General features: G+C 52.6%; 1 protein-coding gene across 1 annotated transcript; it reads right to left on the bottom strand.

Annotated features, from left to right (window-relative positions):
• Positions 1 to 479: 479 nt before the first annotated feature.
• Positions 480 to 26,528, bottom strand: LOC136375861 (uncharacterized). Its single transcript, XM_066341624.1, has 12 exons — positions 25,986 to 26,528; positions 14,128 to 14,686; positions 13,477 to 13,600; positions 11,478 to 11,570; positions 10,553 to 10,653; positions 10,358 to 10,447; positions 9,717 to 9,849; positions 6,568 to 6,681; positions 5,924 to 6,079; positions 5,375 to 5,499; positions 4,605 to 4,723; positions 480 to 1,942 (listed from the first exon to the last, which is right to left on the bottom strand). The coding sequence occupies exons 1-11, from the start codon at positions 26,236 to 26,238 to the stop codon at positions 4,648 to 4,650; spliced, it is 1,824 nt and encodes a 607-aa protein (XP_066197721.1). The 5' UTR covers positions 26,239 to 26,528; the 3' UTR covers positions 480 to 1,942; positions 4,605 to 4,647.
• Between the last annotated feature and the right edge of the window lie 925 nt (positions 26,529 to 27,453).

Raw genomic sequence — 27,453 nt, 5'->3', positions numbered from 1 at the left:
AACGGAGTGAAATGATGCCCAAAAAATTAGCCAGGAGATATATATATATAACTAAATAGTAATCGCTGGCTTACGAAGGTGTGTTGGTTGGTACCTGTGAGACGGTGCCCCGGGGAGGCTCAACCCCACTCCAAGAGGTGCCCACCATTGCTGGGAGGAAAGAAAGACGAATGTTTGCTATGCAGCTCCCTTTTCGCCCCCAAACAGGATTCCCAGTGTCTACAATCTCCAGGAAATCTCCTAAAGATTTTCAGCAGCCCCCAGGTCAGGGACTCTGGGCTTTCCCTCCCCACCTGTGCTCGGCATCCTGCTCCTGACGGGCTTCTCCAACTATCTGCCAGGAAGCCCTCTCTTTTTTCCCCCTAACTTGACAAATTGATACTTTTGTTTAAAAAAAAAACCCCAAAACAATAAAAGTCAATTAAAAACAAAAATGGAATAAAAATAATAAAGTACAATGTTTTATTAGATTTGACAGATACAAAATCACATTTCACTACTGTAATTAAAGCAAATACATTGTTGAGGAACATAAAAGAATTACAAGTACTGGAGGTGTTTGCCATTTGGGGAATCAGTTACACCCTAACTAGCCGAGCATTCAGAAGGAAACAGCTACAAGTGAAATAGTGACTCCACCTGCAACACTTACAAGCACTGTTTGGATAAACACCCTGCAGGTCGGTAAAGCTTTATTGTGGCAAATGAGCCTCCTTCTGGCTGGGTGATTGGTCTAATCCAGATTGGATTGAGGCAATGGAAGGAGACCATTGTTTAGGAAGAAAGTGATTGAGGACAATGAGGTAGGAAGAGGTCATGGCCTGGGGACACCACTGGAAAGACAGTGTGAGGACACTTTCCCTAGAAGCCCAGAAGGACCCTGCCCTCCTTCCCTGCAGCCTGTGGGGGCATTTCCTCTCTGCCTACAAGTGCCCCCCACACCGCATCTTTTCCCACTTTGGGAACTTGAGTTTTCCTGGATCAAGTCTTATGAACCACCCTGGCCAGCTGGCTCAGCGGTAAAGCGTCAGCCCAGCATGTGGAAGTCCCAGGTTCGATTCCCGGCCAGGGCACACAGGAAAAGTGCCCATCTGCTTCTCCACCCTTCCCCCTCTCCTTCCTCTCTGTCTCTCTCTTCCCCTCCCACAGCCAAGGCTCCACTGGAGTGGAGTTGGCCCAAGCGCTGAGGATGGCTCCATGGCCTTTGACTCAGGCTCTTGAATGGCTTCAGTTGCAAGGGAGCAACGGTCCCAGATGGGCAGAGCATCGCTCCCTGGTGGGCATGCCGGGTGGATCCTGGTCAGGTGCATGTGGGAGTCTGTCTCTCTACTTCCCTGCTTCTCACTTCAGAAAAAAAAAGCCTTATGATCCGTAGGGATGGGTCCCTAGACTCAGAGCAGCCTCCAGGGCAGGCAGGGGGAGTCAGAAAGACAGGATAGAGGTCAGGGGTGGCCGCCCCACAGTCCAGGGTCTCAGGACTGGGGAACAAGACTGTCCCCACACAGCCCAGTGCCTACTCAGAAGCCAGCCTCTGCCCCCCACCAGAGACTGCAGTTTGATGAGTCTGAGCCTCTTAGGAAGAAGAAAGAATTTTTGATGCAGAAGGTAATGATCTACTTTGGAGTGCCAGGTGGGCCAGGTAGAGGCCTGAAGACCCTTGTTCAGGGCCCAGCCACCATGTGCCATCAGTGGAGGGCTGAGCTGGAAAAGCTGTCCGCTTTTTCCCATATCGTTGTGAAAGTAAAGACCCAAACCTCTGTGGAGGAGGAGAGAAGCAGCCAAGACACAGAGCCAGTCCCCCGGTGCTGAGGACTGCTGTCTTGCCTGGCACCCTCTGTTTTGGTTTTTGTTGGTTTCCAGGAGTTCGGGATCCAACCATCAGTCATTCTTCTATCAGATCACATACAACGTGAACGTAAATCCAGAACGTCCATAAGCACTCCTGCACATGTGAACATTTTCTCTCGTCAAAGATGGGCAGAGTACACAGGTAAAAATTTTCAGTTTTCCTATTTAATTTAGGAGAGTGGGCCCTGGCCAGTTGGCTCAGCGGTAGAGCGTCGGCCTGGCGTGCGGGGGACCCAGGTTCGATTCCTGGCCAGGGCACACAGGAGAAGCGCCCATTTGCTTCTCCACCCCCCCACCCCCCCCCACCCCCGCTCCTTCCTCTCTGTCTCTCTCTTCCCCTCCCGCAGCCGGGGCTCCATTGGAGCGGGGATGGTCCGGGCGCTGGGGATGGCTCCTTGGCCTCTGCCCCGGTCGCTGGAGCGACGCCCCGGAGGGGCAGAGCATCGCCCCCTGGTGGGCAGAGCGTCGCCCCTGGTGGGCGTGCCGGGTGGATCCCGGTCGGGCGCATGCGGGAGTCTGTCTGACTGTCTCTCCCCACTTCCAGCTTCGGAAAAATACAAAAAAAAAAAAAAAAAATTAATTAATTTAGGAGAGTGTTGGAATGCCTAAGGCAGCCCCGGAACTCCAAGGTCAGCCGCGCTGGGAGTGCTGCAAGGGTTTGCAGAAGGTTTAGGGACAGTAAAGGGGCCCCAAGCGACCTTGTCACAGCCTCAGGGTCTCACAACCCCCTCTCCTGACCTAACTCCACTCCATACTGTTATCTGGGGCTGTCAGGGGGGCCCAGAGCCCACCGGACCTGAGCTTTGAGTTCTCTGATGCCGGGACTGGGGCCAAACTGGGGAGGAGCTGGCGGAAGTAGGGAGGGCGCTCAGTCCCTGTTAGGGGGTGGGGTGGGAGGAGGGGCTGCAGCCTGAAGCCTGGGCTTTTGGCGCCCTCTGGTGGATTTGGGGGCACCCTACAGAGCACTACTTACAGCACGAGAGACAACTGAAGACTTGTGGGGAGGCTGAGGGGCCAGGACAGTCCTGGGTTTGTCCCCACACCAACACTAGAGAGCAGGGTGACTCTGAAGGAGACCTTCTCCCCTCTGAGCCTCAGCCTCCTCATGTGTAAAAGTGGTGGCAGTTGGGAACATTTCAAAAGGTTGTCGGGGAGGAGGCAGAGCTGATGAGACTGGGAGTGACCTGACAACCACAGTCCCCTCCTCTGTCTCCCAGACAGACAGACAGACAGACAGACAGACAGACAGACGAAGGGGCCAAGTCCCACAGACAGAAGGCCACTCCGTCCAGCCCAGTCCCCTCCAGCCTCTGCCAGCAGCTGCCGGGGCCGTGTTCCCACAACAAGCACTTTCTGACACGATAACCCCACACTTTGCAATGTGGGTGTCATGATGGCGCAGTTTTGCAAATAGCTTTGGCTTAGGACAAGGGTAGGTGCTCAGATCTGCTTCGATGTTCAGTCTGTTGTGCTATGATGTTGTTTTGGCTGAATGCTTTTTTTTTTTTTCATTTAAAAATAATGATTAATGTTAACACAGTATACATTATTGTTATTTTTCTTGTTGCTGTTTTCAAATTTATAAAAGCAAGTTTACTTAGAAAGTCACAGAGGCAGAAGTGAGCCAGCTGGGCTGCGTAGGCTTCAGGAAACAAGTTTAGAAGAGCCAAAGAACGGTCCTTGGAGTTTAGGAGAGAGAAAAGCAAAGGTCACGTGCTTGGGGGGGGAGGATAAGGGGAGGGCAGAGCAGGGGTATGCTCCAGAGGATGAGAGAGAGAGAGAGAGAGAGAGAGAGAGAGAGCCACACTGGGTGTTATTTTAAAATAAATTAATCTTTTGTTGTTGTTGTTTTGTTTTCTACAGAGACAGAGAGAGAGTCGGAGAGAGGGACAGACAGGGACAGACAAGAACGGAGAGAAATGAGAAGCATCAATCATTAGTTTTTCGTTGTGACACCTTAGTTGTTCATTGATTGTTTTTTGTTTGTTTGTTTGTTTGTTTGTTTTTTACAGAGAGAGTCAGAGAGAGGGTTAGACAGACAGGAACAGAGAGAGATGAGAAGCATCAGTCATCAGTTTTTCGTTGCGACACCTTAGTTGTTCATTGATTGCTTTCTCATATGTGCCTTGACCGTGGGGCTACAGCAGACCGAGTAATGCCTTGCTCAAGCCAGCGACCATGGGTCCAAGCTGGTGAGTTTTGCTCAAACCAGATGAGCCTGCACTCAAGCTAGCGACCTCGGGGTCTCGAACCTGGGTCCTCTGCATCTCAGTCCGACACTCTATCCACTGCTCCACCACTTGGTCAGGCAAAATAAATTAATATTTTGAAATTAATAGTAATTTATCTGAATACTAATTTATTTTTTCAAACTTATTTATTCATATATTAATAATATATATTATCATTTCCTTATAATTATTTAATAAATACTAATTTTCCATCTTAATGAATTATAATGATTTTAATGAATAAATATTATAAAGGAATTAATAAATATGTTTTAATTTTCAAATGGGATTTCTCTCAGCAGGTAGAACCCAGGAGCTATAGCTCTTTAGTCCAATCATTAAGAGTAAAGGGGTCCTGAGAACAAAATGTTTGAGAAGCGCTGGCGGAGAGCACAGGTCCTGTCCCCCAGGCCAGCGAAGCAGTGTCCACTTTAAAGCAACTGAAGCCACGCTGAGTCCCCTCAGTCCCTGCCCGAGTCACCCACCAGGGTGGCAGCCTGCCCACCACCTCTCCTGGAGGAGTACCTGGAGCCTCAGACCCTTGGTCACCTTGTCCGGAACTGGGCAATCAGCAGCAGCGACAGCCACTGCACTTGGGCTCAGTCTCCTCCAAGTCCAAGGAGCTATGTGACTTCTCCTGCCTGCTTGGGAGATGGAGAAAGCTTATGTGCACTTGTGAGCCCCACATCTGTGAGCCCACGAGCCCCAGGTGCCTCTGTGCACCTCTGAGCACCAGGTCTGTGCCCCTGTGAACTTCAGGGTGTGTCTGGGTCTGTGTACCCAGGAGTGCACACAAATGAGGTCTAGGGCAGTAGCTTCCAGGGCAGCTGGGACACCAGGAAGTTTCCCAAGTCCCCAGCCCCCCCCAATCCTCCCTGGGGTCCCTAGGCAGCCTGCCAGGGATCCCTGGGAACTGTGGGAAGGGGTCAGGGATCCCCGGGAACTGTGGGAAGGGGTCAGGACGGAAGCACTCCAGGGTCCTGCCCCGTCAGCCTGGCAGCAGAGGGTAGGCAGACCAGCCTTTTCCCCCACCCCCAGCGGGTGGTGGTCTTGCATTGCCTTTACTGTCCTGCCAGCGACCCTGGGCAAGTCCTTGCCCCTCCCTGGCCTCAGTTTTCCTATCTGGGAATGGGGGGCACGGAGCCATGTGACTGCAACCCAGGTTTCCTAGTTCCTGGCAGCGACTGACCCATAATCTCTGGTGGTCTGTGCTCTCCGTGACGCCCTGTCCCACCTGGCCACCGGCACCGCCCCACCTCTCCCCTCCCTAGCCTGCCCCTCATCCTGCCTGGTACCTCAGCAAATCAGGAAACCTGTCACCGAAGGAGGCCAGCCAGCCGTCCACAGTCTCTGTGCCCTTCCTCTCCTGGAGCTGGAAGATTTCCTGGATGTGCTCCTGCAGGTCGACCAGGCCAGAGCCCTGCAGGGAGCAGCTGGGGGTGAGCCTGGGCCCTACACACCTCGTCTCCCCCAGGAGGACCCAGTCCACCTTACCCAGCCCCCTCCACAGGCCCCTGGGCCAGCGCTGCGGGGAGGCGTGGGGTCCTGCTGGTCAGAGCTGGTGTGCCGGCCTCCTGCTGCCTTCTGGGTACCCCAAAGCTGTCCTGGCCTGCGCCCTGCCTCCTCCCCAGCTCCTGACCTCCCCACCTTCTCCTTAGCATGGAGTGAAAGCAGGTGCCCCCTCTCCTACCCTTGTGCTGGATTGGAGGTCCACACTGGCAGGCCTGAATGTGATCGGGTAAAGCTGGCACATCCCGGGGGGCAGGGGCAAGGAGCAAGGCGGGAGCTGGAAAGGGGAATGGAGCCCGCCCCCACCCCGGCCCACCCAAGGGGTCACAGCTCACCCCACACTTCTGGAAGGCACTGTACAGCTTCCAGGTGTCTTCATCCACCTGATCCTGCAGGTGCCCCCACGTCCCAGGGGTCAGTGTCCTGAGATGGGCAGCCAGGGCCTGGACGTACTCTCCAAAGACCACTGCGTACAGACGTTTCAGAAGGCTCTGCCCCGAAAAGACAAGAAGATGGAGAGACCGCGTGAAAGATGTCCCAGGACGCGGTCCTTCAGGCCTCCGCCCCGCACCCCTGGGGATGGGAGGAGTGGGGGCAGGAGGTTATACAACCCCCCCACCCTGTAGAAGCCCCTAAACAATGTGCCTCAAGGGTGGCCTGTCTCAGCTACTGGGAATGACCTCCAGCAAGTCACATACCTCCTTGAGTCCACCTCCCCCTCGGTACAGCACAGACGGCCAGAGTGACCACAGGGGCCATCTCTGGCTCTGAGCCTCGCTATTGGCCGGCCGGTTCCCACACTGGGAGAGGTCAGACCGCAGGGGCCAGCTGCCAGGCAGAGCTGGCCCCCAGGAACCACCGCCCTCTGCTCCCTCCTACCGCCAGGCAGAGCTGGCCCCCAGGAACCACCGCCCTCTGCTCCCTCCTACCGCCAGGCAGAGCTGGCCCCCAGGAACCACCGCCCTCTGCTCCCTCCTACCGCGTAGAAGGGAGTGGGCTTCATGTTGAGGCAGTGGTCCAGCCTCTCCCACAGCAGCTGCAGAGCTTGGACCAGGTCCTTCCGCTTCTCCCCAAAGTGACCCCTCAGCAGACTCTAGGACAAGAGGGCCGATGTCACTGCAGCCTGGGCCCCCAGGCTGGCTGGGATCTGTCCGGCTCTCTCCCACTGTCCCCACCAGCCCTGTGGCCCCTCCCGCTCCCCTCTGGGCACACGGTCCTGAACCAGAAGGGCCCACACAGGGCTCACCACCATCGGCCCCATGGCTCTGTCTGCCCTCCTCCGGCCAACTCCCAGGAGCCCCCGGGGTTCAAAGTGCAGCCCTTGACTGGAGCTCCGCCCCAAGCCCTCTCCCTTGGTCCCAAGGGCTGTGGCATGGCACCAGATCCCCCATGATGCTTGCTCCCCGAACATCACAGAGTGGGGGGAGCATGGCTGGACACCCCAGCCCGCAGTGCCCTGAGCCTGCTCAGTTCTCAGTGAATGCCGGAGCAGTGGATGGGCAGGGAGGCAGAGACAGCCGTAGAGCCTGCTCAGTGCTCAGCTCAGGGACCTGAGCAAGTCCTCTCCTCCAACACGATGTAGCCTGGTTGGCATCTTCTATAAAGTAAGGCCCTGGCCAGCTTGCTCAGTGGTAGAGCGTCGGCCCGGCATGTGGAAGTCCCAGGTTCAATTCCCGGCCAGGGCACACAGGAGAAGCACCCATCTGCTTCTCCACTTGTCCCCTTCTCCTTTCTCTGTCTCTCTCTTCCCCTCCCGCAGCCAAGGCTCCACTGGAGCAAAGTTGGCCCAGGCGCTGAGGATGGCTCCATGGCCTCTGCCTCAGGCACTAGAACAGCTCTGGTTGCAACGGAGCAATGGCCCCAGATGGGCAGAGTATCGCCCCCTGGTGGGCATGCCGGGTGGATCCCAGTCAGGCACATGCAGGAGCCTGTCTCTCTGCCCGGCCTCTCACTTCAGAAAAATACAGAAAAGAAAAAAAAAAGTATGATGTGCCCTGGCCAAGTAGCTCAGTCGGTTGAGCATCATCCCGGTACGATAAGGTTGCAGCTTTGATCCTTGGTGAGGGCACATACAAGAATCAACCAATGAATGCACAAATAAGTGGAACAACACATCCATGTTACTCTTTTTCCTTTCCTCTCACTCTAAAAATCATTAAATACATTCAAAAATTTAAAAAAAAAAAAAAAACTCATTTAAAAAACAAATGCCGCCTGGCCTGTGGTGGCGCAATGGATGAAGCGTGGACCTGGAACGCTGAGGTCAGTTTGAAACCCCAGGCTTGCCTGGTCAGGGCACCTACAGAAACAACTATAGTTGATGCTTCCTCCTCCTGCCTCCCCTTTCTTTCTCTATCCCTAAAAATCAATGTAGCCTGACCAGGCAGTGGCGCAGTGGATAGAGCATCGGACTGGGACACAGAGGACTGACCCAGGTTCGAAACCCCGAGGTCGCCGGCTTGAGTGCAGGCTCACCAGCTTGAGCACGGGGTCACTGGCTTGAGCATGGGATCATAGACATGACCCCACAGTCACTGGCTTGAGCCCAAAGGTTGCTGGCTTGAAACCCAAGGTCATTAGCTTGAGCCTAAGGTCGCCGGCTTCAGCAAGGGGTCACTTGCTCTGTTGGAGCCTCCCAGTTAAGGGACATATGAGAAAGCAGTCAATGAACAACTAAGGTGCCGCAACTATGAGTTGATGCTTCTCATTTCTCTCCCTTCCTGTCTGTCTGTCCCTATCTGTCCATCTTTCTGACTCTCCCTCAGTCTCTGTCAAAAAAAAACAAAAAACAGCCCTGGCCGGTTGGCTCAGCGGTAGAGCGTCGGCCTGGTGTGCGGGGGACCCGGGTTCGATTTCCGGCCAGGGCACATAGGAGAAGCGCCCATTTGCTTCTCCACCCCTACCCCCTCCTTCCTCTCTGTCTCTCTCTTCCCCTCCCGCAGCCGGGGCTCCATTGGAGCAAAGATGGCCCGGGCACTGGGGATGGCTCCTTGGCCTCTGCCTCAGACACTGGAGTGGCTCTGGTCGTGGCAGAGCGACGCCCCGGAGGGGCAGAGCATCGCCCCCTGGTGGGCAGAGCGTTGCCCCTGGTGGGCGTGCCGGGTGGATCCCGGTCGGGCGCATGCGGGAGTCTGTCTGACTGTCTCTCCCCGTTTCCAGCTTCAGAAAAAAAAAAATAAATAAATAAATAAAAAATAAATAAAAATAAAATCAATGAATAAAATCTTTTATAAATAAATAAATGCTACATCCAATCAATTAACTGTAGCTGCCTGGACCCTGAGCTCTGGGTCCCTTCCTTCTGCACCTGCCCTGGGAGGAGAATACTCGGGCTGATTAGCAATGTCTGCCATGGCTCAGGGGCAAGCAAGGGTCGTTGGAGCTGTGCCTGTGCCCTCCTGGGGGGAGGAGGCCTCTCTAGGTCTCTCCATGCCCCGCTGACCCAGGTGCTCAGCTCTCTGAGGAAAAGCCAGAAGCCAATGGCAGCTGCCTCAGAAGCCAGTCCTCACAGTGGAGAACGGGTCGCTGGGTAGAGCTGCCTGAATGAAGTCCCCCCTCCCCAGCTGGCCCTGAACCCTGAACCCGACGGGAAACTCCTGCCTGTGGTTTCCATATCCTGGGAGGCCACGTTGTCCTCGCAAGAGTGTGGCCCCAGGGTCAGGTCCTGGGCACCTGTCTTGAAAGCAGCCCCAGCTCAGGGGGAGGCAAAGGTGGACCAGTCAGAGCTGGGACCAAGGGTCAGGCCTGGGGGAGTGACGGTCAGGCCTCAGCTGGCCTGGCAGACTGGGTGCTTTCACACGTAGAAGAGAGATGAAGCAGGTCTGGCCCAGGCCACAGAGGGACCCAGATGTGGCCCCTGGAAGAGCTCTCAAGGATGGGGGGTAACCTACCCAGCCAGACAAGGCCCTCCCCCGGGCCAGCAGGAAGCTAACCTTGCCCCTCCCCCAGAAAAACTCTGTCTTGGGGAGGGCTGGAGGCACGTTTCATGGCTGGCATTTTGCCATGTCTCGTCCCAGCAAAGTTTCTTCTGAGCTGGACAGAAGTCCAGGGACGCACACACAGGCGCCTCCAGCCCAGAAGCAGAAGGGACCTCACACCAGGGACAGGGGCTGGGGGTGGAGCTGTCACCTGGCACAGGGTCCTCAATCTAGACAGGAGGGAGTGCTGGCTGAGACCCTCAATGGCATCCAGGGTGTCTTGCACAACTGGGCCCAAGACAGCCGGCGTCGTGTGTACCTGGGTCAGTTCCCGCCACGTTTTACTGTTGGGCACAACCGAAGGGATACTTGGGGCCTGGCCGGGAGCCCTGCAGACCCAGCCACAAACCCTGAGCTGTGCACCCACCCCCGGAGTCCCCTCCACGCACCCTGGGACAGACAGGAAACAGACATTCCACCCATTTCTGTGGGCTGCTGTCGTCTGTTTCATCCGCACCCTTGTCTTTCCCTCAATGTATTTATTTGTGGGATGAGTGTTATACCTGCCCGGCTTAAACATCCAGAGGGACAGAGAAAAACTGCTCTCCCCAGAGGCAATCGGTGTTGGCACCTGGCGTGTCCCCCATGACTTCCTGTGCCTCTCTTCACGCAGGGGCGGGGCAGTGTTCTTCCCCCCCCTTTCCACAGATAACAGCAAATCTCCCGCCCACACGGGCCTGTCCACAGGGATGGAAGCCTGACCACCTAGCCCCCCAGTGCCAGACAGCGCCTGCCCCTGGCGGGGACTCGCCAGGGACGTGCTAGGGCATGCTGAGACACGCCGAGACACACCTGAGGATGCAGCAGTTTTCCAGCACGTGCAGCTCGGGGAAGGTCCCGGCGTCCGCGCTCTGGAGGAAGCCTCTCACCTGGAACTGGTACCTGCACATGGAGGCGGACCCGGTGCCGGTGCTCTCTGCTTTGGGTTAGCTGGACCCCACCGTCCGTGTCTCCCTGTCTGGGCAGCGGCCACCTTTTTTCACTTACCTTTTCAGAAACTCTGAATATCTTTCCAGAACTATGGCTTGAACCTGGCTGGTGATAGGTGGCCCGATGTGTTGCACTGCCTTTATGGTTTCTTCCAACAACTGTCAGTCAAAGTGACAAGGCCCTCAGGGAGTCCCAGGGATGGCCACATAGCCAGTGGACACTGGGAGGACTCCCCATTGTCATGCTTGTGACAGCTGTCCCCATCCTTTCCCTTTTCTGACTCCCTCAGACCCACTGTCCCTGCTCAAGTGTCCAGGAACCCAACTTCCACTGTGGGGTCTCCTCCCTGCGGCACCAGGCCCCACCACTGGCAGTCACATTTCCTCTGCCCCCAGTATCCCAGTCCTTCCACTCACCCCCCCATCAGGCCAGGCATTCAGGCAGGAGCCAGGGTCCCTCACTTAGGGTGGGCTTGAAAGGTACTGACTGGACCCTGGCCAGTTGGTTCAGTGGTAGAGCATTGCCCTGGCATGTGGAAGTCCTGGGTTCGGTTCCTGGTCATGGCACACAGGATTTGCTTCTCCAACCTTCCCCCTTCCCTTTCTCTCCCTCCCCCTCTCTCTCTCGTGCAGCCATGGCTCGATTGGTTCAAGTGCATCAGCCTTGGGCGCTGAGGATGGCTCGGTGGAGCCTCCACCTCAGGTGCTAAAAATAGCTTGGTTGCAAGCATGGCCCCAGATAGGCAGAGCATCAGCCCTAGACAGGGGTTGCCAGGTGCATCCTGGTAGGGGCACATGCGGGAGTCTTTCTATCTTCCCTCCTCTCACTTGGAAAAGAAGGAAGAAAATAAAAAGGTGCTGACTGCAGGGTGCTGGTTCTATCCCTGGGCAGGACACATACAGGAACAGCTCGATGGTCCTGTCTCTCCCTGCCTCTCTTTAAATTAAAAAAGAAGAAGAAGAAAGGTACCAACTGCATTTACCTGGAAGATTTCGAGGAAGATTGAGAGGGAAGACTGCATCCATAACTTCTGGTCACGGGTCAGGATGTACCTTAGATGCTCCTCCAACTCTGTCTACGCAGAACACAACGAAAGCAACGTCCACACCCAGGCTCCTCCCCAGGGCACCGCGGGGTCCGGCCCCTCTGCAGCGGAGGCTGGCGCACACAGCGAGCACCCTTCTGGATATGCCGCCCTCCTCCTTGGTCCTGACAGGACAGCCGCTCCGCCACCCACTCACTCAGGCCGTCTGTGAGCACCGGCCACCCCACGGGCACCGGAGTCCCTGTGCGAGTCGCGAGCTGAGAAGGTGCCCGGACAGCCACGAAGCATGCACTGCTGGGCCGGACGAGGCCTTTGCCAAGCACCAGAAGATCACCGTGGCCTCTGGAGACTGACTGAGCTGGGCCGGGGCGCCCAGGGCGCTGGAGCTCAGCTCCTGGTCGGAAAGCCTAAGCCGCTGTCCTCACACTAGGCCTAGGCAGTGGCCAGTGCAGCAGGGGACTTGTAGGCAAAGACCCAGGCCTCTGCCTTTAGGTCTGCATGCCGAGCCCAGGGGCCTTCACCTGAAGCCTGGCTTATTGGGGGGGGGGGGACCTTGGCTGAGGACTTGACTCTACAACCTAGCACTGAGCACTTTTCCTAGCCTATAAAGCAGCAGGGACCATTTATGCGGGCTTCCTGAGCAGGGGCAGCATTCCGACTCCGCCTCTGGCCTCTTGCTGACACCACCCAATAAGATACGAAAGGCCACACTGTCCTTCCATTCTAGCGGTGTCTGAACTGACTACTCGGACACCCGGCAGCTCAGCTCCGCTCTTGGCGGTTGGCAAGTGGACAGGCGGCGAATGGTACACCCTGTCTTCTTTCATTCGGCCCAGACTGCGACCTCACGGTTTCAGGAAAAGCTGGGGAGGAACAGGAGGCTGCGGACACCGGTGCTCCGTGGCCACGCCACCAAGTCTGGCTACCGTGTCTCGTTGGCAGCCGAGGAAAAGGCTGGGGGCATTTGTATACCAGTCACTAGAGAATGCCAGTTAGACCTATACTTATTCTATATCTCACTGTCATAAAGCTTAGTTTCCACATCGGTTACTTAGAAGGACAGCGAGCAGTTCTGGCCGGCTGGCTCAGCAGTAGAGCGTCGGCCCGGCATGTGGATGTCCCAGGTTCAATAACCAGCCAGGGCACACAAAAGAAGCGCCCATCTGCTTCTCCGCCCTCCCCCTCTCCCTTCTCTCCCTCCCTCTCTCTCTCTCTCTTTCTCTCTCTCTCTCTTTTCTCCCCCCTTGCAACCATGGCTCAATTAGAGCCAGTTGGCCCCAGGCGCTAAGGATGACTCCATGGCCTTGCCTCATATGCTAAGAAGAGCTCAGTTGCTGAGCAACAGAGCAACGCCCCAGATGGCCAAAGCATCACCTCCTAGTGGGCTTGCTGGGTGAATCCCAGTCAGGGCGCATGTGGGAGTCTGTCTTTATGCCTCCTCTGCTTTCACTGAATAAAATAATAAAATAATAAACAAAATAAAATAATAAAATAAAAAGAAGGGCAGAGAACTTCCCTCTATCCTGAAACCTCTCTCCCAGGATTCTCTCCAGTCCTCTCTCCAGGACTGTTGACATATCTGTGCTCTGAGGCCAGGAATGCTTGTGCTGTCCCCGTAAGTCCTCTTTGCCACGGGTGAGCTGTATGCACCATCCTGGGACAACTAACTCTCCATGGAAGGCTCGCGGGCTCTGCTCCCACTGGTGGTGCACAAGGAGCCGCTGGACCTCCTGGTCAAGACAGCAGGAATCTAGGGATGTCTCCCTATGGTCAATCTGCAATAAGCCTGTATCCGCCTGCAGCATTTTGGGACTTCTCACACAGCCACGGTCAAGGGCAGAATTAGCTCCCCTCCTCAAGCTCCTCCCCTGCCCGCACCCCACGCCCCACGTGCAGAATCCAGAAGCCTGGGTGATGGGCACTCCTGGCCATTGACCTGGATCAGCGCCACCAGCCTCTCTTGTATTTGGGACATCCAGGAAACAAACATCAGTTGGTCCACGAGGCACTGTGCTGTAGGCTTCTGGGAGTGGGCAGGTGCCTCCAGAGGTGTATTCCTGCTGGATGAGAAGAAGGAGCCTAGCAGGAGCCCCAGGGGGCACAGAGCCCAGCTGGGGTGGGAGCAGGGCAGGGCTGGGTATGGAGGACAGCTCAGAGCTAAGGGCAGGGGACTCGAGGCTGGCCCGCTCTCCCCAACCTGTGCCACCCGCCCCCGTGCCCTGCATACAGGACTAGGAACTGCAGAGGGCAAGTGAGGTTGACAAATGTGAGCAAAAGGCTGTACCAGTGTAGACAAGTCTCAGTGTCATACACAGACTTTGGCCATGAGCTCGCTGCACACGTGCACCCCCCCCCCCACATACTACACAACAAGCACACTGACACACACACCCACATACACAGGCACTAACACACGTGTGGGGGCATGCGTTGTCCCCAAGGCCAGCTGAAGCCACCCTTCCCAGACCACTCACTGCTCCCTCCCAGGAGGCCGTTGCAAAGGCCTCGGTGTTGACAGGGTTTGAGGGCCCTCACCGCACGGCCGTGGCCTCACCCAGGACCCCAACCCCCATCCCTGCAGACTCACTTCTGCTGCCCAAACAAGGTTGCCTTGCCCCAGGTGTAAAGTGTACAGTAGCTTTCCCGGCTGTGGCTGTGTGAGCGCAGGACCTCACAGAGGCGGCTGACGAGGACCTCCTGAAAGCAGGCCTTGTAGGCATCCCAGAGGGGGGCCCCCAGTCGGTCTGCCCTCTGGGCCCCCAGGCCCTGTTCCAAGGCCCCGTCCAACGCCTCCAAGTAGGGGCGCAGGTGAACCCTGGGGTTGAAGGTGGGCACAAGGGCCTCAGCATCACGTTCCAGCAGTCTCCTCAGCTGACTGCCCCAGGTGGCAACCTCACCCCAGGCGGCATCCACCTCCTCGTTCTCGAGATCGTGCTGGGTCCACTCTATGGCAGCCATCACAGACTGGAGCTTCCGTTCCAGCTCCCGGCTGTGCCCCTTGCACCCCAGGGCCTGCTGGACAACCTGCCACATGCTCTGGGCCACAGTCTGGTACTCGAGGCTACAGTCCTGGCCTTCTTGTGCCAATGCCAAGATGCTCCGGCAGGCTTCCTGGAACTTCCCATCCTGGACCAACTGTAAGTAGCCTGGAAGAGAGGGAAGGATGGCTCAGAGGGGCTGTGGGAACAGAGAGAGCGGGCAAGGCAGGAGGGCGCCTGCCACAGGACTCCTCAGGGTGATTCTCATCCATGGGGGAAGCCAGCAGGCCCACAGGGAGGCCGGGTTGAAGGGCCGTATGGGAACGGGGGTCTGTGTGGCCAGCATGAAGATCGGGAGGCCACAGATGGATGCTATGGTTGCAGCAGACTGGTGGGTTTTGCACAGTGTCACCTTTGGAGTAGAAAATCCTAACCCCAGCTGAGCCTCTGAGCGCCCAGGGCCACTAGGGATCTGCGCCTTCATCAGCTGTGGGCTTCACCCCAACATCCCGAGATGACAAAGGCATGCTCCCCACCAGAGGCATGAGGAGGAGGTCCAGAGAGTTAGTAGAGAATGTTCTAGCACAGTGGTGCGCAGCTCAAATGTGCATTAAGACCACCTGTAGGGCTCACTCAAGCCCAGGTGGGAGCGTGCATTTCTGACACGTTGCCAAGTGCTGCTGATGGTGCTGGTCCCAGGACCACACTTGGAAAAGCACTGCTCCTCCATGTTTGCCAGAGGGCAACCCACATCTGCTTCCTTCCACATTTGGGACCAACTAGATTGAAGGATGGATGGATAGATAGACAGACAGAGAGAGAGAGAGAGAGAGAGGGAGGGAGAGAGAGAGCCTTAGCTTTCATCTCTTTAACCCTGCCAGTAAGTCTCCTTGCAGGGCTTGCAGCAAATGACTAATCGTAAAAGAATGTCTGACGTCACAAGCCAAAAAGTCCTGGCAAACTTCCATAAAGACCCTCCTTGGTCCAGCAGCCAATGGGCTAGTGCCCCACGACCCGTCTCACTCCCCCTCCCCAAAACCCTTAAAACCCAGTCCCAGGCTGTGCCTGGCGGGACTCCCCTTGTGAGTCAGCCCGGCAGGGTTCCTTGCTTCCTTTCAAGCCTGCTCTGGTCATTTCGGACTCCCATGGATTCCAACAGATAGATAGATAGATAGATAGATAGATAGATAGATAGATAGATAGACATACTGATAGATAGATAGATAGATAGATAGATAGATAGATAGATAGATAGACAGACATACTGACAGATAGATAGATGATAGATAGATAGATAGATAGATAGATAGATAGATAATAAATGACAGATGGATAAAAGGTAGATGATAGATCTTGCACAGAACCCGGGAGGGGCCTGACTTTCAGGCAGGGTGGGGGTGCAGGGGAAGGATCATAGCCTGTCTTTCCCCTTCTTGGGGTCCCTAGAGTTCCCCAGTTTCAGCCCCTTCTGCAGACAAAGACCTCAGCCCGGGCCTGAGCAGCAGCTGGACACAGAGCCTTCACAACGAGACACTTGGGTTTTCTCTCCAAAAGTTCAGAGGAATAGAGTGACCTTGTCTATGTCAGTCAGTTTACCCGGCCCAGCACGTGAGATGGACCAGGGGACAGAAGATGTGTCTCTCTACCTGGGCCAGTGCCAGGGCAGGCCTCTGGTTCCCCCCCGGGACAGGGCGGTGGCCTCCTCACCGTCCCTTCCTCTTCATCCTCACTCCTTCCCGCTGTCATGCTGCTGCTATGCCCAGGAGCAGTGACACCAGCCACCTGGGGTGCTCTCTGCTCCGTGAGCTGCCGGGGTGCCACTCCCCCTCCCATCCGAACCCCCTTTACTGCGACACACACTCTGCCGTGGCGGTCTGGGACCGGACCTGCAGTGTTTCTGATATGTACCTGCCTGGTCCCCTGAGGGCAGTCCGGCACTGGTGCGTGTGCTGGGAGCCTGCCGGAAGGAGAAGCCAGCCCCGATGGGAAGGGATGGTTGAAACACGCTTTCAGGACCAGGGAGCAGAGAGAGTCCCAGGGTGCCGGAACTGGCATCAGGGTGTCACTCTGGCAGGCTGAGAGAAGGCTGTAATGGAGGCACAGGCTGGGCTCGCCCACAGACCCGAGTGAACGGGGTAGGGCAGCCAGGGAGGTGGCACCAGCCTGCACAGCTGTGGATGGGAAGGGTCACCCACTGCCCTGCCCGGGCCCAGGAGGGCTGCATCCTGGGCTGTGAACCTTGGGGCAGAGGGATTGCAAGACGGCGTGGGGGAAGCTACACTGCCTGAGGGCAGTCGCCCGAGGCTAAGGGCTCTGCGGGTCTCTGGCAGGTTTCAAAGGCTTCGATTTCTTTTTTTTTTTTTTTTTTTGTATTTTTCTGAAGCTGGAAACGGGGAGAGACAGACAGATTTCCGCATGCACCCGACCGGGATCCACCCGGCACGCCCACCAGGGGCAACGCTCTGCCCCTCCGGGGCGTCGCTCTGTTGCGACCAGAGCCACTCTAGCGCCTGGGGCAGAGGCCAAGGAGCCATCCCCAGCGCCCGGGCCATCTTTGCTCCAATGGAGCCTTGGCTGCAGGAGGGGAAGAGAGAGACAGAGAGGAAGGAGTGGGGGAGGGGTGGAGAAGCAAATGGGTGCTTCTCCTATGTGCCCTGGCCGGGAATCGAACCCGGGTCCCCCGCACGCCAGGCCGACGCTCTACCGCTGAGCCAACCGGCCAGGGCCCTTCAATTTCTTAATATGCAACGATGGTGGTGCCCAGTGCCACTAATCGGCCCGCCCTTGATAAGAACGGAGGTGCCAGGAGCCAAGGCTCGGGGAAAAGATCAAATGAAGAGGCTTGCACACGCTGGATGGGAAAGGAGGGCACCCCCAGTTCAGTCACAAGCACCCGGTTTTTTAATGTTACGGGTATCCGCGGGGGCAGGGGTGGTGTGAGGATGCCACTGCCCCAGAGGACTGCGCCAGGCAGGCAGAGCCAGGACTGGAAGGCCCCACGGAGGATCCCAGAGCAGCAGCGAGACCACGTAATGTGCAGTGGCAGGAGGCAGGCTCTGCGGAGACTCGGGGCCAAAGCCCGCACGAGGCAGCGCGGGCCAAGGCGTTTCAGCACTCGGACACCCATTCTTATGGACTGGAACTGGAAAGGATATTTTTTTTTAAGATTTTTTTAAAATTTCTTCATTTTAGAGAGGAGAGAGAGAGAGAGAGAGAGAGAGAGAGAAGGGAGGAGCAGAAAGCATCAACTCCCCTATGTGCCTTGACCAGGTAAGCCCAGGGTTTCAAACCGGCGACCTCAGCATTTCAGGTCCAAGCTTTGTCCACCACAGGTCAGGCACAAGGGCATCTTTGAACTGTAATTTCTCACTGGAAATTTCAGTATGGGAGCGGAGTTATGTTTCAAGTTGGGATCTCAGAATGCCTTTTCATTGTCGAGGGCAAAGGCATGCCCTCTCCTTCCTGGTGGCTGGAATGCACATGTGATGACAGGAGCTGGGCAGCCATTATAGGCCAGGACCTCACGTGGAGAAGTTTAATGGGAAGGTCTGGGTCCCTGAGCGCTGAGGTGCCCTGGACCATCTACCCAAACCCTCCACAACAGAAGCAAATTTTATCTTGCTTAAGCCACTATTTTTGCTGGGTCTCTCAGCAGAACTTTCATATAATACAAAGAACTGGGTGGGTGGGGGATATGGGATGGAAATTTAACTAATTAATTAATTAATTTTCGTGACAGAGAGAGGGACAAATAGGGACAGACAGACAAGGAGAGAGATGAGAAGCATCAAATTCTTCGTTGTGGCCCCTTAGTTGTTCATTAATTGCTTTCTCATATGTGCCTTGACTGGGGGCTCCAGCTGAGCCAGTGACCCCTTCCTCAAGCCAGCAACCTTGGGCTTCAAGCCAGCAACCACTGGGCTCAAGCCAGCAACCACGGGGTCATGTCTATGATTCCACACTCAAGCCAGTGACCCCATGCTAAAGCCGGATAAGCCCACACTCAAGCTGACGACCTCAGGGTTTCAAACTTGGGTCCTTGGCTTCCCAGTCCAATTCACTATCCACTGCACCACCACTTGGTCATGTTTTATTAATTTATTTTATTTTTAGTTTTTTCTTTTTCCAAGTTGAGAGAAGGGGAGAGACAGACTCCTGAACGCATCCTGGCCAGTATCCACCCAGCAACCGTAAGGGGCCAATGCTCTCCGCACCTGGGGCCATGTTCACAACTGAGCTATCTTTAGTGCCTGAGGCGGAGGCTCCTCCAAGCCATCCTCAGCACCTGGGGCCAATGCACTCAAACCAATAGAGCCATGGCTGCAGGAGCAGAAGAGAGACAGAGAAGCAAGAGTGGGAGGGGTGGAGAAGCAGATGGTTGCTTCTCTAGTGTGCCCTGACCTAGAATCAAACCCAGGACATCCATACATAGGGCTGACACTCTACCGTTGAGCCAACTGGCCAGATTCATTTTTTAAATTTTTTAAAAGATTTTTATTTATTGATTTTAGAGAGAAGAGAGAGAGGGAGAGGGAGACAGGAGCAAGGAGAGGAGCGGGAAGAATCAACTACTAGTAGTTGCTGCTCATATGTGCCTTGACCTGGCAAGCCGGGGGATTCAAACCGGCAACCTCAGCATTTCAGGTCGACACTTTATCCACTGCGCCACCAGGGCAGAGCATGTGGATATCCAGTGCATCAGGCTGGGATGGAAATTGTTCTGAATCAAAGCAGGACAGTCTCCAATAGCATTAAAGTATTTGGAGGTGGGGAAGAAGGTTCCCTATTCACTTCTAGTAGCTAGCTCCTTGTTGATAATTCCTTAGATTAGAGAGTAGCCACGAGAGCCCCTGCAATCTCTGTGAGGTCACCGGGCTCGGGGCTACCAGGCATCACTCCCCTTTCCTTCTAGAGCTGTGCAGTTCAATTGGGCAGCCACAAGGTGGCTACTGAGCACGTGACAAGTCCCAGCGGAGCTGAACTGTGAGTGCAAAGCAAACCAGACTTCAAAGACTTAGTATGAAAAGAGAATGTCGAAATCTCAGTGACGTGAATACGGACTGAACACTGAAACAGGCCGGAGTCCTCCTTTGGCTACACTGGGCTAAGTAAAATACATTGCTGAAATTAATTGCACCTATTTCTTTTTATATATTTTTCTTGTGATTACCAGAAACACTTTTTAAATTTTATTTATGGATTTTAGAAAGAGAGGAAGGGAGAGAGACAAACATAGCCATCTGTTCCTGTATGTGCCCTGGCCAGGGATCGAACCAGCAACCTCTGCAGATCAGGACAATGTTCTAACTAACTGAGTGTAAGGCCAGTGGCCGGCGCCATCGTGGGCACACAGGTTCCCATTTGATTTGGGCTGATGGTAAAGGAACCGTGGAGCCAGAAAATGGTGGGCCATCTCGTTTCTTAAAGTCTCACAACATCAGACCAGCAAACAAGCAGGGAAGATGGCTTCCCTCTCACTCAGGGCTCCCAAAGCCCCAACTCATTCTCCAGACTCTCCCGGACTCACAGGCCTCCACCAGCCTCAGCAGGGCTCAGCCAAACAGTCCGGGCCAAAATCTCAGGGCTCCCATGCCCCTCAGCGCTCTCTCTCTCTCTCTCTCTCTCTCTTTGGATTCTCCAGCAAAACAGGCTGGGAGTAAAAAAAACCTTCTCCAGCAAACAATAGCAAACAATCGCCCCTCCCAAGCAGGAAAGCTACCCGCAATTTGCAATCGGCTGCACTGAGGGCACGCACCTGCAGCCTTCCATAGACTACACACACAGGGCGCTGCCCCAATACAGGAGAGCAAACCTAAAAAACATTTGTTTACCTAACACTGAGCTATCTGGCCAGGGTGTACTACTAAAACCTTTACGTGACCTGGGCACCTCAGGCTCTGTCCACGGGACAGTGCTTTGTTGGAACGGAATCACCCCATCTACGTCTGGTAGGGAACCCCTGTTTATCCCAAACCAACACAGCTCTCCTCAGGGTAGAGGGTTGTGATTACCCCACCCTGACACAGAGAAGCAATCTTGACTAAGCCCTCAAAGGACCTTGAGGTCTCCCCAGCTTCACATAAACATGATAACTTCTTAGCAAGGATACTGTGGGGATGGATGGGTCAGGCGGGCAAAAGTCAAACTGGGAGAGTCCACCCTTGTGTCCACACATGCTCAAGCAACTGGCTGATGAGATGCTCATCAACTAGCCTGACTGGTGTCCACCCTGCCCTGTGCAGACCCGTCACACTGCAAATAGCTCAGCTGCTCCGGGCCAACTATTATCCTGGGTCAAAAGTGTGGGACGGTGTAGGAAAATGGCCGGAGATTGGAATGCTGTCCTGAAACAAGTCTTATGTAGGGACTTTGGAAAGCCAAATCCCACGGAAGCAGAAATTTCCCCGCTACCCTGCTGCCCTGGCAAGCACTGATAAGGCTGTTGTTTCCATTGACACTTTCTCAGGGTTTTTATGGGTCACACCTGCTACCTACTATTGGAGAACAAACACGTCATGTGATCCAACACTTTTTAGAAACATTTGCTGTCATGGGCATCCCTTTGAGCATTAAAACCGACAAGGGTCCTACCTACACTTCAACAATGGCAAATTAAACATACAGCCAGCGTCCCTTATAACCCTCAAGGGCACGCCATTGTTGAAAGAGCTCATTGTACATTGAAAGCCATGTTACTGAAACAAAAAAGGGGGAGTAGGGGAGAACCCTCTAGGATACAATTAGGCAGAGCTCTTTTTACTTTAGATTTTTTAGACATCAGAAATGATGCCACTGATACAGCCACTGAAAGACACCACCTGAGACAGCCTTTAACTATTATATCACAGCCCATTTATTGGAAAGATGATAATGGGCAATTGAAAAAGAGATTAGTCAAAATATGGGGGCGAGGATTTGCTCTTATCTCCACAGATACGGGAGACCAGTGGATACCTTCCAGAAGATTGAAGCCTGGGCACGAGTCGGAAGTGGGAGAGAGGAAGATTTGACATCTTTGAACAGCCTACTTGGGGGCAACTGAAGAAACTTACCCAGGAAGCAGAAAATGTTTTAATCGAGACTACGACTCCACAAACATTCTCAACTCTGTTTCCTGCCATGTTGGCTGTTGTGTCCGTGACAGTAAGCAGAACTAACTATTCTTACTGGATTTATATTCCTAATCCTCCTTTAAATAGACCTGTTAATTGGGAAGACACCCCTTTTTCTGTACATGTTAGTGATTCTGTTTGGCTTCCAGGACCATTTGATGGTCGTGAACCCTTAAGGCTCAAAGAAGAGGGGCGAGTTATATCAAATTGTACTGTGGCTCAGATGGATTACCCGTTTGTACAGGTGCAGGAGATCATTGCTTAGAACCACAGGGTTGGTTATCTACCGTACAAAATGGGTCACATCACCTTGTTCTTTATATATTACAAGGGTGGACCTTTCAGAATAAGTCATCTAATGGCACCACTGATAGTGCTCCCAATCTTCCTAATTGTCAACAAAGGCGTGCTAATGGTATAGATAGCTGGATGATGTGGGGAACATGTAAAGGAGAAATTGGAAGAGTACTTCTTAATATTTCCTATGAGAGCATCTTTTTTTTTTTTTTTTTTTAGTGTATGAGAGAGACAGACAGACAGGAAGGGAGAGAGATGAGAAGCATCAATTCTTCATTGCAGCACCTTATTTGCTTATTGATTGCTTTCTCATACGTACCTTGACTGGGGGGGCTACAGTTGAGCCAGTAACCTCTTGCTCAAGCCAGCGACCTTGAGCTCAAGTCAGGGACCATGGGGTCATGCCTATGATCCCACGCTCAAGCCAGTGACCTTGGGGTTTCGAACCTGGGTCCTCAGCATTCTAGGCCGATGCTCTATCCACTGTGCCACTGCCTGGTCAGGCTGAGAGCATCTTTGATTGGGCCCCAGTTGGCTCTGCTCGGACCAAATATTCTTTACATACGTTAACCTGGAGAGCCTATTGTATGGCATGGTAGAGGAATGTCTCCCCCAGCTCCTCACTTTATAGGAGGACCTACACATACAGATTTATGGAAAATTGGAATAGATTTACATCATATGAGTGCATGGAAAGGTTCATATATTTATCAATCAGGAAAATATTTGTTGACAGTTACACGCAATGAATCCCATAACATACAAGCTTGTGTGCATCTGTCTACCTTATACTATATTCATGATTGGTCCTGTGTTCTGGAATGAATCAATTAATCTCATTACCTGTGTGAATTGTTCTTTTTACACATGTCTCAATTCTTCTATTAATTATAATCAGTCTGTTGATTCTGTGTATATAAAGCTAGAACAAGAGTTTGGATCCCTGTTCAGATGCATAGACAATGGTAAAACTCGCCTGAAATGTATTCAATAGATGAAGCTCTAAAAAAGATATTACACAAAGGAAAACATTTTATAGGTATGTTAATTGCTGCTATTATTGGAATTATTGCTATCACAGCCACTGCGGCAGCAGCAGGAGTTGCTCTTCATCAATCTATACAAAACACAGAGTTTGTGCAAAACTGACATGAACACTGAAAAATTATGGAATAGCCAAAGATTGATTGATAGTTGTATTGAGAGTCAAATAGAAGATTTACAACAGGCGCTAGTACTATTGGGAGATCAATTGGCAAGCTTATAACATCAAATAAAACTTAAATGTGATTGGAACATTATTACCTTTTGTGTAACCCTGCATCCATATAATGAGACTAACTTTCCTTGGGATAAAGTTAGAAGACATTTGCTTAATCAAGGTAATACAGCTGTGAAAATACAATTGCAACAAGATATATATGACACTTTCAGAGAAAAATTGGAATTGCTTTCTGGTGCACCTTTATTAAGTAGTATTGCTGATGAACTATCTGAACTGAACCCTGTTAAACAGTTACAATTATTAGGAGCTTCTACAATAAGCACATTAATTGTCATTGCTGTTTTATGTTTTTGTATTTGCTTAGTCTGGAGAAAGAGCAAAAGCGACTTGTGTCGTTCCAAAGGACGGGCTTCTTTGTACATCATAATGTTACAGAATGAGATAAACAAAAAAGGGAGAAATGTTAGAGGAAAGTCAAAGTACTCAGTGATTTTCGGTTCCCATACTGAGAAAGTGAAGGCTGAGACCAAGCATACATGACTGAAGCAGTCGTGTCCTTAGGAAGGCCAGGGACGTGGACGCTTGGCTCTGCTGGAGCTTTCTGCAGGTCGGGAATCAGACAGCAGATGGTGTGGTCTTTTGTCTCAGAAAGGGCAAGAGAAATCTAATCAGTTTTTCAAAACTAAATAATAAAATTGTACACTCTATTCTGCTTGCTAGTTTCTTACACAAGACGACATATTCTGCTAAATAAATTGGATAGCTGATCTCTCCAAGGCACCTCAATCCTGGAGAGATTGGGGTCCTCCACTTGCAGTATTGCTGCTGCCTCATTCCTTTGCGGCCCCTCTTCATGAGACCCTGAACATTAACAACACGCTATTAAAATTAATCAGATTTGTTTATGTGTCATGCTCGTGTCTCTGTACTGTAGTTGTCTTGTTTGTATATAAAACTATACTCAGGTCTGTAAAACGAGGATAAATAATAAATGGCTGGTTTTTAATTTTGGTCTTTTTCCATTGAGACTGCTTAACCGCGAGTCTGAACAAAGAAAACCTTTGCTGGATAAATGAGACCCTAAGTTTATTCAGCTCCAAAGCTAAGGGGCACCTCCTCCCTCCAGCCTGAATCTCAGGTGTTCTTAGGTGACTAAGAATCTCTGTGGAGCCTGACCAGGTGGTGGTGCAGTGGATAGAGCTTCAGACTGGTGCGCGGAGGACCCAGGTTCGAAACCCCAAGGTGGCCGGCTTGAGCCCAAAGTTTGCTGGCTTGAGCCCAAAGTTTGCTGGCTTGAAGCCCAAGGTCGCTGGCTTGAGCAAGGGGTCACTGGCTCTGCTGTAGCCCCCCTGGTCAAGGCACATATGAGAAAGCAATCAATGAACAACTAAGGAGCTGTAATGAAGAATTGATGCTTCTCATCTCCCTTCCTGCTTGTCTGTCTCTCTCTCTGTCTCTATAAAAAAAAACCAGAAAACATTTACTGGAAACTTCTGAACCTTTTCTGAACCTTATAACCATTTCCTGTATACCTGGAAGGTTTTGGTTGATCATCCTTCTCTGTTCCTGAGTCTATGCTCTGCTAACTTGCTTGAGGGTTAAAGAAACAAATAAATACACTAAGGCTGCAGAGATCTGGGCTCTCAGTCCTAGAGGCTGGGGGTCCCCGTACCCATCTTTTCTCTATGTTGTGTCTTGTGAGTGTTTTTTTTTTTAAGTCCTGCAGCGCCTTCCTCTCGTGCACACCCATTGCCAAGCTGGTCTCAGCAGGAAGGAAAGTGAAATGACCCTAAAAAAGGGACCGTCCTGGCAAGGATGCCCTAACATCATCTCATAGGCACAAGGCTATGAGAATTCTGGGAAACCCTCAAAGATCCCATCATCTGTAGATCAATAGATAAATGCTTGTCCCTTCTCTGGAGATGATGCCAGTCTTCGTCCGGATGCCAGCGATACACAGGCAGCTGGCAACAGTGCATCCCCCATGACCCTGCACTCCCATTGCAGTTCTGCAACTTCCCACTGACCTCATGGGAAAGCTGACATTTGAAGCATTTTATCTGCAGAAAAACATTCCCTAGCTTAGGAATGCACCAGCTCCTCCGAGAAAGCGTACTCCCTCCCCTACAAACCCGCTATGGACCAGAGCCTCAATAAGCAGAGCGGCCCCTCTCAAGGCCAGTCAGCAAGCTTCCCTGGTCACGAACCATGCTGGACCATGGGGACACAAATGTGGATCAGACACAAACACCCCCTCACAACCCCAATCCCACCCCACATTCCTCTTCTCTGACCCCTGCAGTGCAGCCCCAGAGCCCATGGCACAATCCAGCAGCCAGCTCTGGTTGCTTGGATTTGAACCTTGATCTCCTCTTTTGCTGTGTGTCCCTAGGCAAGTGACTCAACCTCTCTGAGCCTTGGTTTTCTCAGCTTTACAAGAGCGTGGCATGGTAATCCGTGTGAGGTGCTCTCACAAATGTGATGACTATTGGCTGGTTCATTCTGTATTGGTCCTATTCTTATCCCTGGCATTGAGTCTCTGAGCCTCCACAAGTTAAGCCTCTCACCCCAGCCCTATGCCAACTCCTTGCACGGTGGATGGTGGTTGTCAGCAAGCCAGCCCCCCTTAGCATGTGGGTTTCTCCAGGCTTGGGAAAGAAGCGTCTTATCACTCTGCCTGTTCCCTTCCAGGTCCTCAGAATAACAGCCAGGAGGGTGGCATGCAATAAACATTGACTGGAGAAAGGAATAAGTGAGCAGAGGACTGAATGAACAGAAAAACAAAAGAATGGGACAAGGACTTCCTGCCGGATGGAAAAGGTCAAGCTCCTACCTTTGCAGGTTTCTTCCTGGTGAATAACCTTTTTGGGTTCTTTATCCCTGGGCAGAATGTGCTCAAGCTCATCGCCTGCTTCATCCTGCTGCAACTTTTTATGGCTCCAGTTCTGTCCCATTGTGAGTCCGTGTCTCTCCCTGCCTCTGCGCCAGAGCAGCCCAGCCCTGCAGAAGGTTGTGCTCAGAGATGCTCCACCTTGATGAAAACAAAAGAAGCAAATGGGAGGAGGCTGGGTAACTGCCCCAGCCATTTCCTGTGCAGCTTACAGTAAGGTCATAATCACTTCTTAGAATTCCCCCGAATTCCACTGACTAGTGCTCCACCTCCCAGCAAAGACAGGAGACTCAGTTTCATTATTTAGTCCAGAAATGTTTCCCTGACATCTTGGCTCAACCCTGCAACACAGGAAAGGCCATGCAGTCACGCAGACCAAGCACCATCACCACAACCACACTCCCATTCAGCCACTGCTGTCAAAGAGTGAGAATGAATCTTGTTCAGATTTTTTTTAAATCTGTCATTAAAGAATAAATTACTCATGGCTGTGATTTCTGTTTTTTTCCCTCCATTTCTTTTTTAATTAAATTTAATGCAGTGACATTGATAAATCAGGGTACATATGTTGAGAGAAAACATCTCCAGATTATTTTGACATTTGATTATGTAGCCCCCCTGGTCAAGGCACATATGAGAAAGCAATCAATGAACAACTAAGGAGCTGCAATGAAGAATTGATGCTTCTCATCTCTCTTCCTTCCTGCTTGTCTGTTTCTCTCTCTGTCTCTATCAAAAAAACATTTACTGGAAATGTAAGGACCAAGAGAAGATCAGAAAATAGGCAGGGCACTAATGGAACAGGGAACTTAAGGGTTACAGGCAGGTCCTGCTCCTGTTCTGTTAGGAATAACATGCCCAAGGTCGTTCAAGAAGCAGAGACAGATAGGGACCCTGTGAGGCTGAGAGAAAAAAAAAGAAAAAGAAAAGACAAATGTTTGCATTCTATTGGTTAAAAGACCCTTATCAGAAGTTTATGTTTGGAATTCGACAATGAGCTAGACCCCAGCCCTTGTTGCTATGCTATGTGCAGCCCCCTTAGCAAATAGGTTACCGCCACATCTGCTTCTGTATTATATTTGCTTGCTTAGCTTATAAAAAGATTTATCTGTGAGCATTAGGTGCAATTCCCATCTGCAGCTCCTTGTGAGCACAGTGTCTCCGGACACCTCGGGAATTTGCCCCTGCGCAGGTAAAACTGGCCAATAAAGTTACATCTATACTCCTGAAAGTCTCCAACGTTTGTTCTTGTACCCGGTGGATGTTACAGAAACTTCTGAACCTTTTCTGAACCTTATAACCATTTCCTGTGTACCTGGAAGGTTTTGGTTGATCATCCTTCTCTGTTCCTGAGTCTATGCTCTGCTAACTTGCTTGAGGGTTAAAGAAACAAATAAATACGCTGAGGCTG

This window comes from Saccopteryx leptura, chromosome 6 (genome assembly GCF_036850995.1).
Source record: "Saccopteryx leptura isolate mSacLep1 chromosome 6, mSacLep1_pri_phased_curated, whole genome shotgun sequence".
In the NCBI taxonomy this organism is placed as follows: domain Eukaryota; kingdom Metazoa; phylum Chordata; class Mammalia; order Chiroptera; family Emballonuridae; genus Saccopteryx; species Saccopteryx leptura.
This window is presented reverse-complemented; position numbering and strand designations above follow the sequence as displayed.

Bases quoted from the DNA above. Each gene is read 5' to 3' on its own strand.
- LOC136375861 (XM_066341624.1), bottom strand. From the start codon at position 26,238: ATGGCTGGGGCAGTTACCCAGCCTCCTCCCATTTGCTTCTTTTGTTTT. The intron at 6,080-6,567 runs GTAGGAGGGAGC...TTTTCGGGGCAG, and splicing joins AGCCCACTCCCTTCTACGCG to AGCCTTCTGAAACGTCTGTA. The intron at 4,724-5,374 runs GTACCAGGCAGG...CCATCTCCCAAG, and splicing joins AGGTTTCCTGATTTGCTGAG to CAGGCAGGAGAAGTCACATA.